Source organism: Acomys minous (genome assembly GCF_964271855.1).
Source record: "Acomys minous genome assembly, chromosome: 6".
NCBI lineage: Eukaryota > Metazoa > Chordata > Mammalia > Rodentia > Muridae > Acomys > Acomys minous.
Window position 1 is genome coordinate 113237715 of NC_140487.1, and position 19556 is coordinate 113257270.

The 19556-nt window shown below is 44.2% G+C and overlaps 1 protein-coding gene across 4 annotated transcripts in view; it reads left to right on the forward strand.

Moving 5' to 3' along the window:
* The window catches only part of USP48 (ubiquitin specific peptidase 48), an 80144-nt gene that overhangs the window by 19892 nt on the left and 40696 nt on the right, over positions 1 to 19556 (forward strand). For 2 of the 4 annotated variants that reach the window (XM_084787909.1, XM_084787911.1), the window contains exons 3-12: positions 1452 to 1572; positions 2914 to 3070; positions 4522 to 4649; positions 5701 to 5825; positions 6434 to 6542; positions 8388 to 8521; positions 8909 to 8991; positions 10775 to 10954; positions 14903 to 15031; positions 15572 to 15721. In XM_084787909.1, coding sequence (XP_084644035.1) covers positions 1452 to 1572; positions 2914 to 3070; positions 4522 to 4649; positions 5701 to 5825; positions 6434 to 6542; positions 8388 to 8521; positions 8909 to 8991; positions 10775 to 10954; positions 14903 to 15031; positions 15572 to 15721 — 1316 coding nt within the window. The remainder of the gene's footprint in view (positions 1 to 1451; positions 1573 to 2913; positions 3071 to 4521; positions 4650 to 5700; positions 5826 to 6433; positions 6543 to 8387; positions 8522 to 8908; positions 8992 to 10774; positions 10955 to 14902; positions 15032 to 15571; positions 15722 to 19556) is intronic. The other 2 variants (XM_084787910.1, XM_084787912.1) reach the window with 1 other exon arrangement.

Below are 19556 nucleotides of genomic sequence, written 5' to 3' on the forward strand. Positions count from 1 at the left end.
GAGCTTGTTCCTTGTTCCTTTGTCTTTATCTTGGGGATACTACTTAGTGAGTGTTCTGATTAATGATGGTGTTCAAGTGGCTTGGCCTTACCCCATCCCCCAACTGTGGACATTTTGTCTAGCAGAAATATGTTCTGACTCTGTTGGTTGCTGGGTTCCTGTGTGGTGAGAGGCTGTTAACACCAACTCCACCTCAGTAACATAGGGCCTGCCAGTGTTCAGAGAACAGCTGCACACTCCTTAACCATCTTCTGATTCATGATGTGCATGCAGATCAATACTGTCATTAGACTTAGGGTTGTCTGTTTTGTGTTCCTTTTAACACAAATGAGCAACTTTATTTTCAACTTCCCCATTTAAACACAATCTTTTAAAAAAATAAACAATACAGGGGGATGAAGAAATGGCACAGTGGTTAAGAACACTGGCTGCTCTTGTAGAGGACCAGAGTTCGGTTCCCAGCACCCACATCAGACATGGCACAACCATCTGTAACTCAGGCAAAGGACATCTGAAGTCATTTTCTGGACTCCAAGGGCATTTGCAGTCATGTGCACATACCCATACACGTGTGTACATCATTAAAGATCTAAATTTTTTTTTTTTTTAATTTACTGTTGTATAGCACTAGTTTTTGGATTTTCTAGACAAGAGTTTCTTTGTGTAGCCCTGGCTGTCCTGGAACTCACTCTGTAGACCAGGCTGGTCTCAAACTTGGAGATCTGCCTGTCTCCCTTCTTGAATGCTGGGATTACAGGCATGCACCACCTTTGCACCTGGCTGTTGTGTAGCACTATTAACACTACCATCCCACCAAGGTGCTCCGTTTCTCCACCATATTTATCAGGTTTAAGAAGTTTAAACTTGGGGCTGGAGAGATGGCTCAGAGGTTAAGAGCACTGGCTGTTCTTCCAAAGGTCCTGAGTTCAATTCCCAGCAACCACATGGTGGCTTATAACCATCGATAATGAGATCTGGTGCCCTCTTCTGGTGATCTTTAAAAAAAAAAAAAGGTTTAATCTCAGGCCTGGCATGGTGGCACACACCTTTAATCCCAGCACTCGGGGAGGCAGGTGGATCGATGTGAGTTTGAGGCCAGCCTGGTCTACAAAGTGAGTCCAGGATAGCCAAGGTTACACAGAGAACCCTGTCTCAAAAAACCGGAAAACAAAACAAAACAAAACAAAACAAAACTTAATCTCAGCCAGGCGGTAGTGGTGCACACCTTTACTCCCAGCACTTGGGAGGCAGAGGCAGAGGCAGGCAAGATCTCTGAGTCTGGCTTTTAGAGCCAGTTCCAGGACAGCCAGAGCTATACAAAGAACTCTGTTTTGAGGGACAGGTGAGAGGGTTTGTGCATAGATAGATAGATAGATAGATAGATCCTTTTCACTTCATGGGAGCATTCTTTTAACTAAATTATAATTCTTCCTAATTTTTTTTCCTTGTAGAAGAAACTGCAGAGGAAATCCGAATTGCCTAGTTGGGATTGGCGAGCACATTTGGTTAGGAGAAATAGATGAGAATAGTTTTCATAACATCGATGATCCCAACTGTGAGAGGAGGAAGAAGGTGAGTGGCTGGTTGGCAGGGCTTGTTTGTTTTGGTGCTTAGTACCTGTGACCAGAGACCTGCTATAGTGGACATGGACCTCAGTAGTGGGAGAGCCCCTCTCTCCATTCCATCCCCAGAATTCCCTCCCAGTCTAAAAAAAAGAAACAACAACAACAAAATGAATAAATCACCACAACCTTAATGATTTCAGTAACCTGTGTAGGAGGATCAGCGATGCCTGGCTGGGTGCTTTTGAACTCCTGGTTTTTAATTTCAGAGAGTCTAGTTAAGCCATACTAACAACATTATAATTGTATAGATGTATGTATGTATGTATGTATGTATGTATGTATGTATGTATGTATGTGTACTAGGGCAAGCTCTATACTGAGCTACATACCCAGCTCCCAACACTATGCTTTAAACAGTAATTATACAGTATGCAGTGGTCTTGGTTTGCATTCTGATTCTGTATTGCTTTAACAGAGAGCAAGTTTTGTTTAGAATTTAGAAAGTCTTCAAGCTGGGTGTGGTGGTGTACCATGCCTTTAATTTCAGCACGCTGGGAGGCAGAGGCAGATGAATCTCTTTAAGTTTGAGGCTAGTCTGGTCTGCAAAGTGAGTCTGGGACAGCCAAGGCTACACAGAAACCTTGTCTTGGGGAAAAAAACCCAAAAAATGAGAGAGAGGGGGGGTGGGGTGGGGTGGGGTTGGGAGGGAAGTCAGAAAATCTTTAAAGGAGTGCTGCTAATGTAACAAGTTACCATGATGGTTTCTCTTTGCTTTCTAGGGTGTCCGTTGTATGTAATATTTGTGCATATATATGTGTATGTGTGTGTGTGTATGTGTGTGTATATATATATATGTGACACAGTTGGGATTTAAAAATACACATTACTATTTCTAACAAACTCAACATGCATCACTCAGCTCTGTTGTATTGGTGTTTTCTCAGTTAAAAGAGATACTTGTTTTAAGTTCTAGATTTCTAAAATAGGAGGGTCTTCCTTTCTCTCTAGTCTCTTTTAGAAGTCTCATTTTTGTCATCCTACTAAGTGCTGGCATTTAGAAGTATAACAAAAAAGCCTGTGCGCACATACTAATCTTTTCCAGAGGCAACTGAGCATTGTTGCTATCCAAGCTCGTTTCTACTGTGGTCAGCCTCAATGGCGGGCAAACATACAAGGCCTCTGTGAAAGTTCTGCCTCACCTGCAGCTAAGAGGGGGCTCAGGTGGTCATGCCAGGCTGATGAGAACAAGCTTAAACAGTTCAGGCTGTAAAGTTAATAACAATGCTCTTTATAAATCTTTAGCTTCATGGAGGCTAATGTTGCTATTGTAACTCTTATGTTTCTATAGAATTCGTTTGTGGGCCTGACTAACCTGGGAGCCACCTGTTATGTCAACACCTTTCTCCAGGTGTGGTTCCTCAACCTGGAGCTTCGGCAGGCGCTATACTTATGCCCAAGCACCTGCAGTGACTACACGATGGGAGATGGTGTCCATGGAGGAAAAGGTCTGTTGGGATGGGTCCGCTACAAAGGAGGTTCCATGCCAAGTGTGATGCAGTAAACAGACTCAGGATTCATTTTTGCTTAATTTTAATTATATTTTATGTGCTGGTGTGAGGGAGTCAGATCTCGGGAATAAAGACAGTTATGAGCTGCCACGTGGGTGCTCTGGAATAGCAGCCTGTGCTCTTAACTGCTGAGCCAACTCTCTAGCCCTGTATTAATTTTTTTAAAAAAGATTTTTCTCTAGTAAAATTTCAGGTTATCTTCAGGTACATAAAGAGTTTGAGGTCAGCATGATATACGGAAGACATTGCCTATAAGCAAACAAATCAATTAATAAAAGAATCAGCCCTGCTGGGCGTGGTGGGGCACTTGGGAGACAGACTCTGGGATTGCTGTGGGTTCAAGGCCAGCCTGGTCTACAAAGAAAGTCCAGGACAGCAAGGCTACACAGAGAAACCCTGACTCAAAAAACCAGAAAGAAAAGAAATACCCTTAATCCTTCAAAACTTTAAACATTTGTTCTTGGTTGGACAGATGGCTCAGGAGCTTACTGGTCCTGTAAAGGACCCAGGTTCAGGTTTCCAGCAGCCACATGGCAGCTTTAACTCCAGTTCCCAGGGGTCCAGTACCCTCTTCTGGCCTTCTTGGGCACCAGGCAGTCTGACAGTGCATGTGCATACACGGGAGCTAAAATACTCATACACATAAAATAAAACATTTAAAAATTTACTGTGTTTTTTGTGTATGAGTGTTTTTGCTTACATGTATGTTTGTGTACCATGTGTGCTTGGTACTGGTAAAGGGCATTGGGCTCCCTGGAAGTGGACTTACAGATGGTTGTAAACTCCGAAGGTGGGGGTGGGGATTGAATCCAGGTGCTCCGGAAGAGCAACCAGCTCTTTCCCTCTTTTTTTTCCCCCTAAGACAGGGTTTTTCTATGTAGCCTTAGCTGTCCTAGACTTGCTTTGTAGACCAGGCTAGCCTTGAACTTACAGTGATCCACCTGCTTCTGCCTCCTGAGTGCTGGGATTACAGGTGTGTGTGCCAGTACTCTTAACTTCTGAGCTACCTCTCTAGCCCCATCTCAACCTGCCCCTACTTTTTGTGGGGTAAGGTGACGTGGGGTGGGAGTTGAGACAGCGTCTCTCTACATAGCCCTGGCTGCTGTGGATCTCAGTATATAGAACAGGCTGGCCTCAGACTTAAAGAGGTCCATCTGCCTCACCTGGGATTAAAGGTGAGTGGCACCACACCTGGCCTTTCTTTTTTGTGTTTTTGTTTTTTTTTTTTTTAATTTAAAAAGTCAACACTTGCGTTCAAATATGCCCCTGAACTTCTGATGAGGTTCTGTCCCAAAGGGCAGAGATTGTGGGCATGCCCCCACCATGCTTGGCAAAACTAGATAGCTTGTTTGTTTTTAAGTGAAACTTGCATTTTTTTCTTTCAATAGATTATGAGCCTCAGACAATTTGTGAGCATCTCCAGTACTTGTTTGCTTTATTGCAAAACAGTAACAGACGATACATTGATCCTTCAGGGTTTGTTAAAGCCTTGGGCTTGGATACTGGACAGCAGCAGGTAAGCAGAATTTCAGTGCTCTCTTTCCCTTCTTGTCTTCAGAGGCACTCATGTACTCTAGAGTGTGTCTACAGAAGATGAAATAGGCTGCTTGTTAAAATGTAAATTTTGACTGGATGTGGCGGTAAGCACCTTTGATTCTAGCACGTGGGAGGCAATGGCAGGCAGATCACTCACTGAGTTTGTGGTCAGCCAGGTCTACATAGGGCGTTCCAGGACAGCCAGGGCTGTGCACTGATAGTTGATCTAAGAGAAAGTCTCCTTTGGATTTTAATGCCTTCACTTACTGACCAGCATGTTCCTTATTGTGCTTGTTCCTTTTAGCTATGTATGTATGTGTACATACCATGTGTGCATCCGTGCTCATGGAGGCCAGAAGAGGGTGTTGCATTCTGTGGAACTGGCGTTAGGTGGTTGTGAGCTTCTGACGTGGGTGCTGGGCATGGGAGGCCATCTAGAAGAGCAGCAAGAGCTGAACTGCTGAGCCATCTCTCTAGCCTGACTGTGGTCTTTACTTTTTCCCTTTTTAAAAAATGAGTTGTATATTTTCATTTATTTTAAATGTCTGAGTGTTTTTCCTATACATTTATCTGTGCATTATCTGTGCCTCAGGCCTAAAGAGGCTAAAAGGTCTCGGATCTTTTGGAACTAGAGTTAGAGATAGTTGTGAGTCGCCTTGTAGGTGTTGGGAACTGAACCTGGGTCTTCTGCCAGTGCTTTTAACTGCTATGCCATTTCTCCAACCTGTCAGCTTTTGGTCTTTCAAGATAGGGTTTCTTTGTATAGCGCTGGCTGTCCTAGACTTTGTAGACCAGGCTGGCCTTGAACTCAGAGATCCACCTGCTTCTACCTCTCCAAGTGCTGGAATTACAGGCGTGCGACACTGTGTCTGGCTTGTCAACACCTTTAAAACTGATTTGTGAGACTGATAAAGTATAGCTGGAGTCTTTGTTGTAAAACGCTAAGTTGAAAACACAGATAGTTTGAGTAGCATTTGTATTAGAAATCAGGAAGCAAGTTAAAACTTTTTTCTTTTTAATTTAAACTGTAGGATGCACAAGAGTTTTCCAAGCTTTTTATGTCGCTGTTGGAAGACACTTTGTCTAAACAGAAGAACCCAGATGTTCGAAACATTGTGCAGCAGCAGTTCTGTGGGGAGTATGCCTATGTGACTGTGTGAGTCTATTGCAGCTCTCGTGGCCCTACCTTTCAGTTCAGTCCCAGGTTATTGCTATGGTTGCTTATCATGGGACCTGAACTATTTATAGCTGTGCATTTCCATGGGAACGTGAAAGCAGCTACCTTGCCACTTGCAGTTGAGTGCCTCCAGGTCCTGGGAACTGTCTAGCTGAAGTCTTTGATGGCTGCGTAATAATATGGTTGAAATATAAGGTTGGAACTGGCTGGCAAACTAACTCATGTCCAACACTTTTTAGGGATGTTCTAGTCCTTCCTTGTCAAGGTTTATTTTACCTGTAATTTATACGTACAATTTCTGTAACAAAATAACGTTATAAACACTCTCTCCCCTCTATCTAGAGCAGTGGTTCTCAGCTTTCCTAATGTTGCAACCCTTCAATGCAGTTCCTCGTGTGGTGGCCCCTACCTAACCTTAATTGTTTTGTTGCTACTTTTATGAGTTGTGATATGAATATCTGATCTGCAGGGTATCAGATATATGACTCATATAGGTTAAGAACTGCTGGTCTAGGGTGTGCTACAGCGGCACTGGGTTGCTTTTTTCACTCTGATCTTAATTTTACTGTTTGTTTTTTCTATTGCAGTTGTAATCAGTGTGGCAGAGAGTCTAAGCTTGTATCAAAGTTCTATGAACTGGAGTTGAACATCCAAGGCCACAAGCAGTTAACAGACTGCATCTCCGAATTCCTGAAGGTACTTGCATAGCATATCAACATACACAGCTACTGCTTACTAGTGGCTCTATGCTATTTTGGGTGGCATTTTGATTTATAGGTACATACATTATTGGAGACTTTCCAAATTAGAAATAACCTAGTTTTTGTAAAGGTCCAAAAGGAACTATAAAGTGCCAGAGTAGTCTGCATCTTAACTTAATTTCAGGGCATTACATGCTAATTAGTGAGTAAAGGTTCCTGTGTGTGTAGGTGTGTGTAGGTAGGTAGGTACAGGTAGCACAGTATTTAAAGGCATCTGGTTTTTGTTACCACAAAGCTAATTTATTTTCTCATGTAGTAAACAGAATGCATTAAGTGGAAATACAGCCCCTCCCTCTGTGTCCTGATTCTGTAGAGGTGGAGGTGGCTCTTTTTCCTTCTGTGTGGAAACTGCTGTGAGGAAGCCTTTGCTTATCAAGCTTGACCAGGCAGACAGTGTGATAGGTGCCCTTGGAGTATCAACTTCCTGCCTTTGAAACAGTCCTGTGAGCATTCTCTCCTGTACAGGAGCCCGAAGCCATTAGTCACATTAAATTAATCTAGCTGAAGACTTACTGAGTGTTTACTCTGTTGTATTAAACACAGTGGCAGTGTTGGGCTGACAGTATCGGCAGAGTCAGCTTCGCTGGGGGTCATCGTGCAGTAGCATAGCTACCAGAGGCTCAGTAGTTAAATTTATAATGGTCATCACTATACTGAGGGGAGGAATGGTGCAAGGTAGGGCTATGAGCTGTACAAGACCCGAGGGCAGAGCTGAGGTAGGACGGGGCCTGTGCTTGGAGAACAGGAAGGTGTGTGTGGCATGGTGCTGGAGCAAAGGGAGAGTGTCAGAAAACCAGTAGCTGAGTAGAGATGGCCGTGGCCTGGTTGTGAGCATGGACCATGCGGAGTTAGAAGAATAAGGCTGAAGGGTGGGGCTTGCACAGAGCAACATGCAGGACCATGGTCGGCTGAATCGATCGCTAGCACCGGTCAGCTGGCTTTTGTACTTGGAGAGTAGAGTCAGTCAGACTTATGCACTGAGTATGAAGGGGAAAGTCAAGGGATTTTAAGGTTTGTGGCCTGATCAGTTGGTAGAATATTGTCATTTGCTAAGATGGAAGAAAACTGAGAAGGGCAGGCAGGATTGGGAGAAGAATCTTTTGTGAGGAGAGGATAGAGCTGAGTATAGGAGGTAGAAAGGAGAGTCAGGGGCCTGGAGAGATGGCTCAGAAGTTAAGCACACTGACTGTTCTTCTGGAAGCCCTGAGTTCAATTCCCAGTAACCACATGGTGGCTCACAACCATCTATGATGAGATCTGGTACCCTCTTCTGGACTGCAGATATACTTGCAGGCAGAGCACTGTATACATAATAAATAAATCTTAAAAAAAGAAAGAAAGAAAGGAGAGTCAGGAATTCAAAGCCAGCACCAGCTACTTTTGGTAGAAACTATTTTGTGTTGCATGTGACCCTGCAAAATGAGCTTGGCCTGATGCATAGCTCCAGCTGAGAGCCAGTTCAGCATGTGGAATGCCAGCACCGCGTAGCACACACATGCACAAAGGTGTGTGTGTGTCACTTGAAGGGGAGAAACGAGGATTTTGTAAAGCATGCAAGGAGGGGAAAGGACAGGGGCTTTTTTCCCCTAGCCCTGACCTAAGAAGTGATTAGGGAAAGGGAGCAGCTGGCAAGGCAGCTGCAGAGGGCCCATGAGGGAGGGGGAAGAGGGAGGGGCACCCTCAGGGGGTGGAAGTTGCTCACGAACAAGTTGTGTTCTACATCAGCGCTTTCCACGCTGCTTCACGTCCTTCCTTCCTTGTATGTTTTATTCCTAACCAGGAAGAAAAATTAGAAGGAGACAATAGATACTTCTGTGAAACCTGTCAAAGCAAACAGAATGCTACAAGGAAAATTCGACTTCTAAGCCTCCCTTGCACTCTGAACTTGCAGTTGATGCGTTTTGTGTTTGACAGGTGAGTCTGTGAGAGGACCTGGCAGAGAAGACAAAGGTGCTCACCTGGAGCCTTTTGTCCTTCCAAATATATTTCATGATGGTGCATCAAAATCGACAAGAGGCCAGTTCTACATGGATAGGAGCTGGAGCTGTAAAGAGAGCCCGTTTGTTACCTTAGTTACCTGTATGATTGTACATTTCAAAAAATTCTCCTCTCCATGGGAATGCATTCTTCATCTTATAATTCAAATAAGGTGGCTCTGCACACAGGCATGCTGTCACTGCTTCTGGAATGAGTTCTGCTAGGCGACAGAACTTTGCTGCGGGCTCAGCCTTTGCCCACATGTGCTAGCCTACTAGGTGTACATATTCCTGAAGGTTTGACTGACTGTCCTCTTCATGGCAGGCAAACTGGACACAAGAAGAAGCTCAATGCCTATATCGGCTTCTCGGAGAGTCTGGATATGGAGCCTTATGTGGAGCACAAAGGTACTGTTTTTCCCAAGCTGCGACTGTTGTTCCCTTGAGACTAACCCGTGGCCTGATCTCCACGTGCACAGCTGCAGTGTTTCTCAGATCCCTGTGGCAGTCTCTGAATAGCTGCGTTTTGACAAGATAGATACTACTTTTGTTTGTAAGAGTAAACACACTTAGTTGGGTGTCGCTGTACACATTTATAATCCACCTGCTTCTGCCTTCCTGAGTGTTGGAATTAAAGGTGTGCACCACCATGCCCGGTTTAGAAGGTTTTATTGAGCAGTGCATGGTGGCACACACCTCTTACCCCAATGTTCAAGAAGCAGAGGCTAGGGGCTGGAGAAATGACTCAGAGGTTAAGAGCACTGCCTGCTCTTCCAAAGATCCTGAGTTCAATTCCCAGCAACCACATGGCGGCTCAAAACCATCTATAGTGAGATCTGGTGCCTTCTTCTGGCCTGCAGGTGTATATGAAAGTGAAACACTAAATACTTTTTCGGGGGGGAGGTTGTGTTTTTTTGTGTGTGTGGGGGTGTCGAGACAGGGTTTCTCTATGTAGCCTTGACTGTCCTGGATTCGCTTTGTAGACCAGGCTGGCCTCGGACTCACAGCGATCCACCTGCCTCTGCCTCCTGAGTGCTGGATTAAAGACATGCGCCACCACGCCTGGCCTTCTGTATACTTAAATAAATGAATCCTGTAAAAAGAGAAGAAGCAAGCCAGGCGTGGTGGCGCACGCCTTTAATCCCAGCACTCGGGAGGCAGAGGCAGGCGGATCGCTGTGAGTTTGAGGACAGCCTGGTCTACAAAGTAAGTCCAGGACAGCCAAGGCTACACAGAGAAACCCTGTCTCAAAAAACCAAAAAAAAAAAAAAAAAAAAAAAAAAAAAGAGAGAGAGAGAGAGAGAGAGAGAGAGAGAGAGAGAGAGAAGAAGCAGAGGCAGGTGGATCTTAGGAGTTTGAGACCTGCCTGTTGTTCTACACGGCTGATTTCCAGGTCAGAAAAGACTACATGCGAAGACCTTGTCTTAAAACACAAACACAAAAATTAAAAGATTTTACTTTTTTTGTTCTATTTTCTGTTTTTGTTTGTTTTGAGACATGTCATACCTAGCTGTGCCGAGAATCTACTAAACAGCCCACACTTGTGGTAATCCTCCTGTTTCAGCTGCGAGCATGTTTAAAAAAAGGAAAAAAGGCACCTATTTTTGTAAACATCTTAGTTTTGGGGGTTTTTCTTTCTTTCTTTCTTTTTTTTCTGAGACAGGATTTTCTCTGTAGCCTTGATTGGTCCTGGACTCGCTTTGTAGACCAGGCTGGCCTTGAACTCTCAGTGATTCACTTGCCTCTCTATGTAAACACCTTTTTATCGTAGGTTGCTCTTTGCCCATTTGAATAGTTTAGCTGAATTTGTTGGTCCTCTTAGCTCAGCCTCTGGGATGCTAAGTTGAAGATGCAGCCACTGTGCTCAGCTCTCAGGCGTCATGTTTTGTATTCTGTCAGATACATAAAGAACTGTAGTGAGGGCTGGAGAGATGACTCAGAGGCCAAGAACGCTGTCTGTTCTTCCAACGGTCCTGAGTTCAATTCCCAGCAACCATATGGTGGCTCACAACCATCTATAATGAGATCTGGTGCCCTCCTGGCCTGTAGGCATACATGCAGGCAGAATACAAGTATAAATTATAAGTAAATAAATCTTAAAAAAGAAAGAACTGTAGTGATACCAGTTTATGCTCAAGCTGTAAGGCATACTATGGTGGGAAGTTATTCTTACAGCCCTTTCTCTTTGCAGGTGGGTCCTTCGTGTATGAGCTCAGCGCGGTCCTCATCCACAGAGGAGTGAGTGCTTATTCTGGCCACTACATTGCCCACGTGAAAGACCCTCAGTCCGGAGAATGGTATAAGTTCAATGATGAGGACATAGAGAAGATGGAAGGGAAGAAATTACAACTAGGGATTGAGGAAGATCTAGGTAAAACCTTTAAGTTGTGAGTGCCCTTTTAAAATATAAATTTTGTTGTTGTTGTTGTTGTTGTTGTTTCTGAGACGAGGTCTCACTATGTAGCCCTGGCTATCCTGGAACTCACTATGTAGAGACCAGGGTGGCCTTGAACTCAGAGATCTACCTGCCTCTGCCTCCTGAGTGATGGATTAAAAGCATGCACCAGCACGCCTGGCTTAAAATATAAATGTATTTACTGGCAATGTTTGATGCTCTCACGGCCTAGATTATTAGGGTTATTGAGGCTATTTAACACTCACAACTAGGCATCTTGCTGACAGTTCTTGGTTCAAGGATAACCAAACATTTTGCCACAGCGCTGGCTGTGCCAGGAAGGCACAATGGCAAAGGGGTTACTTTTAGTTACAGCCGTTTTTCCCTGGCGGAGAAGGAGAGTTGTCTGACAAGGATGGATATTGTTTCTTAGAGGAGGGTCCTCTTCCCGAAGTGAGGAGTTAATAGCTGTAGCAGAGAAACTGCTCTGACCCACGGTCTCATGCCAGCTCCCTCCCATCACCTCAGCTGTCACCCACCAGCTTTGTTCCCCGTGAGTGGCGAGGTCTTCTGAGAGAGCCAGTGATTTTCAACACTTCCCTACTCGGGGTTTGAACTGAGAGTTTCTGTGGTTTGGTGTTTTGAGGCAGGCCCAGGTTGTCCTTGAACTCTCCAGTGGTAATTCTTTTTTGGTTCCATGTTTTGATATGGCTGGATGGCATCTGTGCACCTCCAGCGGAGATGCCAGGTTGTCCAGTGGGGGAGGAGCACTGGGACTTGGGCTGAGTCTTTAAATCCCATTTCTTGTCAGTGCTACAATGCCTGACATACAAAGCTGGAGGGTGGAAAGCTGTAGAGAGGCAAATCTCATGGTTTCAGAGTGTTGTGGTCCTTCCTTCCTGTGGAGAAGGTGTGAATCACCAGCTCTGCTCTTGGGGCCTGGAGTTGTGTGTGGTACCCAGCCAAGGTGAACCATGCAGCAGAGCTCACTAGTAGTGAGGACCAGTCCTAGTGACACTGCCTCCACTAGTCAGCCCTCCATGCCAACTTTCCTTACCCATTGGGAAATAAGTCTTTTAAAACGGATCTGAGGTGGACATTTTATATCAGGCTTGGCTTGAGTTCCAGTTTGACTGTGGTGACCTTTGCCTTCCTAATTTTCACTGTAGTTTCCCTCCCTCCCCGCCTCCCAACAGTGGTTTTTAAAGACAGGGTTTCTCTGTGTAACAGCTCTGGCTCTCCTGGACTTGCTTTGTAGACCAGGCTGGCCCCTCAAACTAACAGAGAGATCCACCTGCCTCTGCTTCCCGAGTGCTGGAATCAAAGGCCTCCACCACCATGCCCCAGTTTTTACTTTTCTTAACATTAAACCTTAGGTGTAAATAATTGTGTTCATCTTGGTTTTTTTTTTTTTGGTTTTTTGAGACAGGGTTTCTCTGTGTAGCCTTGGCTGTCCTGGACTCACTTTGTAGACCAGACTGGCCTTGAACTCACAGCGATCCGCCTGCCTCTGCCTCCTGAGTGCTGGGATTAAAGGCATGCGCCACCACGCCCGGCCATCTTGGGTGTTTCTTACTGAAGTTTATTGCAGTTGTCTATAATGTAGCAGTAGAGTTGTAAGATTTAAAGTCTTTGTTACCCAGTTGTAGTGGCTTAGCTGTTAAGAGTGCTTGTTACTCTCCAAGAGGGTCAGAGTTTGGTTCTCAGCACCCACATCTAGGGGCTCCCTGACACCTGTAACCCAGCTGTGGGTAACTAGATGCTCTCTTAGGGCCTGTGCAGGCACCGCCACCTATACTTATGTTTACATATCTACACACACACACACACACACACACACACACACACACACACACACATAATTGAAAAATAATCTTTAAAAAGAAAGAATTATGGGATCTGCTGTCCATTTTATACATGGGGGTAGTCCTCAACTCTAAAAGAACTTAGAGAATCTGTATGCTTAGCAGTTTCCTATTTTGATATTTTAATAACTTTTTCATTTTGATTTTTGAGATGGTTTTATTATCTGACCCAGGCCGGCCTCAAACTTGTGACAGTCCTTACCTCAGCCTTCCAAGTTTTGATATTATAACTATGTACATATTTCTTTGTCTGCTTTTACCGTGTGGCTGGGGTGGTGCATCAAGATAGGGCTTCTTGTGGTTTAGATTGGCTTGAGACTCACTCTAAAAACAGAGCCCCTCTGTAAAATCTCTGTGCCTCAGGCTTCCTGAGTACATGAGTCACCCAGTTTTGGATTAAGTCTTATAATTTAAGGCTAACGTTTAAGGTCAGGCAAGGCTGCACACACTTTTGCTCCTAGTACTCTGAGAGATTGAGGCCAGGCTGGCTTACTTAGCAAGTTCTAGGCCTACCAATGACTATGTAGTGAGGCATTGTCTCAAGAAAAAAACCAGGGGTCGGGTGGTGACATAACAGGGCACTCAAATCACATGAGCAGGGGCACTGTTTGGTTTTACCCTGGCTGGACTGGGACTTATCTGTGTAGATCATGTTGGCTTCCAGCTTTTGTTAGTTTCCTATCTCAGCCCCTGAGTGTAGGAAGTGTGTGTGTGTGTGTTATTTTGAACATGGAGTGTTAAAGCTGGACATAGTGACACATACCTGTAATTCCAGCTTTCTAGAGGCTGAGGCAGAAGGGCCACAAGTTTTGAGACCAACCTTGGCTAATAGTGTGAGACTGTCTCAAAACATAAATGGAGTGTGACAAACCAGAACGGGCAGCTGTCTTCAAATCTGGGCCAGTGAGATGCCTCTGTAGGTAGAAGTGCCTGCTGCCACGCCTCATTGTCTGAGTTCTGTCCCTGGAACACATGGTAGCAGCTCCTAGAAGTTGTCCTGACTTCTACCAGTGCTCATGCATGCACAGATGCACAGAATAAACTAGTATGAGAAATTATCTAATGGCTGGGCAGTGGTGGCGCACGCCTTTAATCCCAGCATTTAGGAGGCAGAGGTAGGTGAATCGCTGTGAATTCAAGACCGGCATGGTCTACAGAACAAGCTCCAGGACAGCCCAGTCTATCCAGAGAAATCCTGTCTCGAAAAACCAACAAAAAAATAAAAAAGAAAGAAATTATCTAAGGACCTACTACATTTGTATCACTTTTAATGTTTTTGGTCTTGGGATATTTTAGACTGCTTTTGTTTTTTGAGACAGAATTTCTCTGTGTAGCTTTAGACACCTTTAGAAGATTTTTCCCCCCTTAGTGTGTGTGAGTGTTTTGCCTATTAGTGCATCATCTGCTCCCAGTGCCCATGGAGGCCAGAAGCCTGTCAGTGCAAGAGCATAGTTACATGTAGTTGGGAGCAGCCATTTAAGTGCTGGGAACTAAACATTCTGGTCCTTTGCAGCCAGTGCTCTTAACTGCTGAGCCAGTTCTCCAGCTCTTAGAGACCAGGGCCGCGTGCAGAAGTTAGAGGTCAATCTCAGGTCCCCTGGGCACTAACCATTTTGTTTTTCTGAGACAGGGTCTCCAAATAGCTTGGAGCTTGTCATTCAGGGCCAGATCTCTCCAGGGATCTGCCCATCTCTACTGCCTGAGTATAGAGATAGCAAGTATGTGCCACCAGGGCCAGCTTTTTGGTTTTTTGAGACAGAGTTTCTTTGTGTAACAGTTCTGGTTGTCCTGGAACTCTTTTTGTAGACCAGGCTAGCCTCAAACTCACAGAGATCCTCCTGCCTTATGCCCAAATGCTGGGCATTAAAGTCATGTACCACCATGTCTGGCCATGCCCAGCTTTTTAAATGTGGGTTCTGGGGATAGAACTGGGTCTTGTTTGTGCAGTGAGCTCTTTATTAACCAAGTCATATAAGTCATTTTTTATGTTTTCCCCTAGCCCACTAAACCCTGAAGTATAGACCTTCTAGTTAAGTTATCTTTTATTTCTTTTTCCCAGCAGAACCTTCTAAATCTCAGACCCGTAAACCCAAGTGTGGCAAAGGAACTCACTGCTCTCGAAATGCATACATGTTGGTTTATAGACTGCAAACCCAGGAAAAGAACCACACAATGGTTCAAGTCCCAGGTAATCACTTGTCCTGGATTGCTTCTGGGAATGCCTTAGAATTCTGTACTCCCGGGTTAATTAATGACCACCACCATATATATCACCCACCGTGACAGGTTCATTGTGGTAAATGTTAATGAGAGCAAGTGCTGCTCACAAACCTAGCAAGCAGTTACTGAGCTTTCAGAATGCCTGAGCCGTGGGACTGTTCTATTACCCCGACTCCAAAGAAAGGCGGAAGCAATTTTTGATAATGTTAAAGGATAACCCAGATTGATGTTTGGTTTCATTTTGTTTAACTTCTAGAGCAAAAGAAACTGGTGCCCTTGGTGGGTCCCACACACTGTAGTGTAGAACCGTTTGATGCTTATGTATAGTCTGGGTGGGGACCACCTGGCTTCTTTAATCCTGGCTTTAGTCTGGAAGTCTAGCAAAAGGTGAACTCCAATAGGTTTCCATTACTGTATTCACCCACCGTGGGATGATAATGTACACAGCAGTGTAGTCTTTGTCTTTGGAAAAGAGGCTAAGGTTGGTCTCTGTTTTTCTTTTTAATAGCCTTTCTTCAAGAGCTGGTAGATCGGGATAATTCCAAGTTTGAGGAGTGGTGTGTTGAAATGGCCGAGATGCGCAGGCAGAGTGTGGACAAAGGCAAAGCGAAGCACGAGGAGGTGAAGGAGCTGTACCAAAGGTTGCCTGCTGGAGCTGGTCTGTGAGATATTCCAGGACAACAGTATTGCGTTGAATGCCTGGGGCTTTGTTTTGTGTTTTTGTCTTTAAATGTTGCAAAAATGTATATGAAAAACTAGATTTTCTCCTTGAGGCCCACTTATAGATTCTAAAATCATTGTGCAGTAACTAGAGATGAGCATTTTTGTTTTTTCTTCTTATGTCACATTCTTTCCAAAGTGGGAGACTGTTGATGAAACCCTAGGTCAGCACTCTACAGTCATGACTTTCTGTGGGCTGGTGCTGCAGCTCGTGTGCTTGCTGCCAAATCTAACCACCTTGAGTTTGATTCCCAGCACACACATGGTAGGAGAGAAGGACCTCCTGCAGGCTGGTTTCTGACCTTTGCTTGTGTGCTTCCCCCCACCCCTGCCATGCACACACATAATTAATAAAAAGAATTTAAAGGATCTTTTTATTGTCAGGTGTAGTGGTGCATCCTTTTAATCTCAGCACTCGGTGGCAGAGGCTGGAGGATTCTGCCAGATACAGGCCAGCCTGGCTTACATAGCAAGTTCCAGGCTAGCCAAGGCCATGTAGTAGAACCTTGTTCACAATTTTTTTCCCTCTGTCTTCTAAAGCCAGATCTGGTTGGATTGCTATAACCTTCTGTTTTTTAGAAACGCCTGCTCCCTAAGAGTATCAGCTGACACACAGGTGTACAATTTTTAATATGAAATGTTAAGCCAGAATTGGAAATCTTTCTAGCTCATGCTGGCTTAGAATTATCCACACAACCTGCTTATCTTTTTATGTGTCCTTGTTTATCCAAATTTACCTTGTGCCTTCTGTGGCTGTGAATTGTCACATCACAAATACAAATCCCCCAGCCTCATTTCTGCATCTGAGAGAGAACATTGTGTCTGAACTTTTAAAAAAAAGTGTCCAAGCATGATTATGCTGCTGGTTTGCCTTTCTGTATGTATTCCCATTACTGGTGTAGTTTTAAATCAAAGGTAACGTAAGCCACAAAGTCTGTCTGTATGAAAAGCCTCTGGGAGTTCTCTGGTGACTGTAGGAGAGCTCAGGAGCAGCTTCTGCTCACACAGAACTGTGGTGAAGGCCAGAGGAGCCACCCACCTTCACTTAATAGGAAACTCAAGAGTCACGTCACTCTTTTCATGGGCCTCTGTTCAAAGGAGTTGGCCCTAGAAATCTGTTCTCCAAAAAAAAGACTTCTGCCCCAAGCAGAATGGCATGAGGCAGTGAGGGGTGAATCTCTCGGGGGAGGAACCTGTGCTTGGATCTGGAGAGACACTGGGTTATAAACCACTTCTCAAAACAAGTGGTGCCCTGATGTCTTCTAGACCTTGACCCACCAGTGGAAACTCGTTGTTCTAAAGTGACCACTATTTTATATTGCCTCGTTTGCAACTGTCAGCCTGTGAACAGTATTTTGAAAAGCTGCTTGCCCCAAAAATCTAAGTCTCACCAGAAACTCCAAGCCTGGCTGCTGTTATTTATAGTCAAAGATCGCTTGAATTCTAGATAAACGGCTATATTGTTCATGCTGTTATTATTCTGGACTCTTTGTTGTGTTCAAAATCTACTGCTGGTTTTGTTTGTTTGTTTTTCTGTTGTTGTGTTTGGTTTTTTTGTTTTTTTTTTTTAAACGTCATTTAAAACTCACTCATGATAATTGGCTTTTTTCAAAATGGTCTTCCTCTGTAGCTCAGGGTGGCCTCAAATTCATGGCAATGCTCCTGCCTCACCACCTTTGTGCTGGGATTATAGGAGCATTCCCACTGTGACTAGGTCACACAGTTCTTTCCTAGTCCTAGACACTGAAAGGCCTATTACCACCGCTAATGGCTCCTCTCCCAGGACCCTGACACACTAAAGCAAATGCTGGAAACTTGTTGGTGTAATGATAAGTAGTGTGTTAGATCAAAATTATGGGCACACCTTCTGCTTTTTCTTGCTGTTCTTAACTGTAAAGTCAGAAGGGGTCCCCACCCCCCAATTCTTTGGATCTTAGATTAATTTATAATCATTTCAAAGGTGTAAAAGAGCAAATTTCATTTGGGAGTTTTCTAGTAGAGGGTTAGCCAGTCTGCCTGACCCACCCACCTTTCAGTTCCAGCATGTGCCCGTTGTGTAGCTGTAGTCCTCCTAGGACCCCTCCTCAGAGGGTTAGGTTCTTTTTGTCTTTTGGGATAAGGTCTCATCCTAGCTCAAGCTGGTCTGCTGCTTTTCCAGCCTCAGTCCCCTGAGTACTGGGATTACAGATGAGAGCCACACTCCCAGCATCTTAATATGATGTTGTCCTCTCTGTTCAGCTCCTCCTGAGGGCTCGTAAAACATAACGCCTGGAGAATTAGTCCTTTAATGGGTCCCCGTCCCGACCCCTACTACCCACCACCACCTTGAAAAACTTAAATTACTCAAAACTTTTACTCTCAGACTTTGTATGGGAAAGCTCCTTGGAGGCTTATTTGTCTCAGATACGGGTCACCCCTGCATCCCAGTCTTTTGATACCATCCTAAACCTGATAAACAGCACAAAATAAAGGAAGCATTTTAACGTGGGGTACGTGGTGAGATTAGGACTGGGGACAGAACAAGGACAGCACACATTCAAAGCAGTCACTCTACCTCTGAGCTGTGTGCCTCATGAAAGGCACATGTGTGTTCTAATTTTGCTTTTTCATTTATTTACTGGTTGTGCTGGGGGTTTGGCCCAGGCTTCACCAGTGTTTGGCAAGTAGTCTACCATTCAACTACACCCCTAGTCCTTATTTTGCTGATACCTTGTAGGATGCCACGACCATTTTACCATTCTGTGTCTTAAGGTCTCCTCTTATATATATATATATTGTTTGGATGTATAATTAACTTTTCTATATCTCTTTTCTTCCAAAAAGCTCAAAATGCTTCACATATCTTATCTTTTACACTCAGCAACATCTCTGTGAGGTAGGTAGAAGGCAGGTATTATTAACTTCATTTTGCAAATTAAAGATCTGAAGCCTAGAGAGTTTGAGTGACTCGCTCACGCTGAGTTTCTTGAGGCAGGACATGGATTAGACTTCGGTCTCAACTGGCAGTTGTCACCTCCAATGATCAGAGGAGGCCCTTTGCTGCCCAGTTTCAGCACAAAAATGGACCTGACACTTCCAAATTTTGTTTTTGTCAAAACATTGAAATGTTTTACACTAAAATTGAGTGGGCGTTAGATTTCTGGATGTGTGACTCTGGGGAGTGTGAAACTGGTCAAAGCGAACTTTGCGTTAAGTGTCTGCCCCTCAGATCTCGCCAGAAGTAGCACACGGTACAAATACATGAATTCAACCTGTGTATGTTTTCTCCTATGTTTTATGCTGGGACTCACTGGAGACCTTTGTAAGTAATCAAAGCTGTCCCTTTTCTTTTAATTTTGCCTTTTGGGGAACTTTGGGACTCCCTTTCCCCAAATTAAAATTCATTTTGAAATGCCTAGTACTTTTGATTTTTGAACTTCAAAATAAATAATTCTGTTCTGGAGTACTGCATCCTAGAACCTAGCTTAAATATGTTATTTTCTTAAAATAGATAACAATGAGATGAATAGAGCATAAAGATTTTGGGAGAATCATAAATACTTTTTCTTAATCAACACCATTCTCATCTTGGATGCAGGAAAGTTGAGTGTTGAAACGAGCTTGTGAAGTGTGGTTGTAGCTGACAAGGTTCATTTGTAACTCAGAGCTCGATCCTAGCTATTCATTTTAATTCTCAGATGTCTATCACATACTTGTGAAAAGTAAAGAATGTGATGGTGATTTTTCCATCCAGCACGCAGATGTCCTCATGGAAGCTCTGTTCTGCTCTCAAG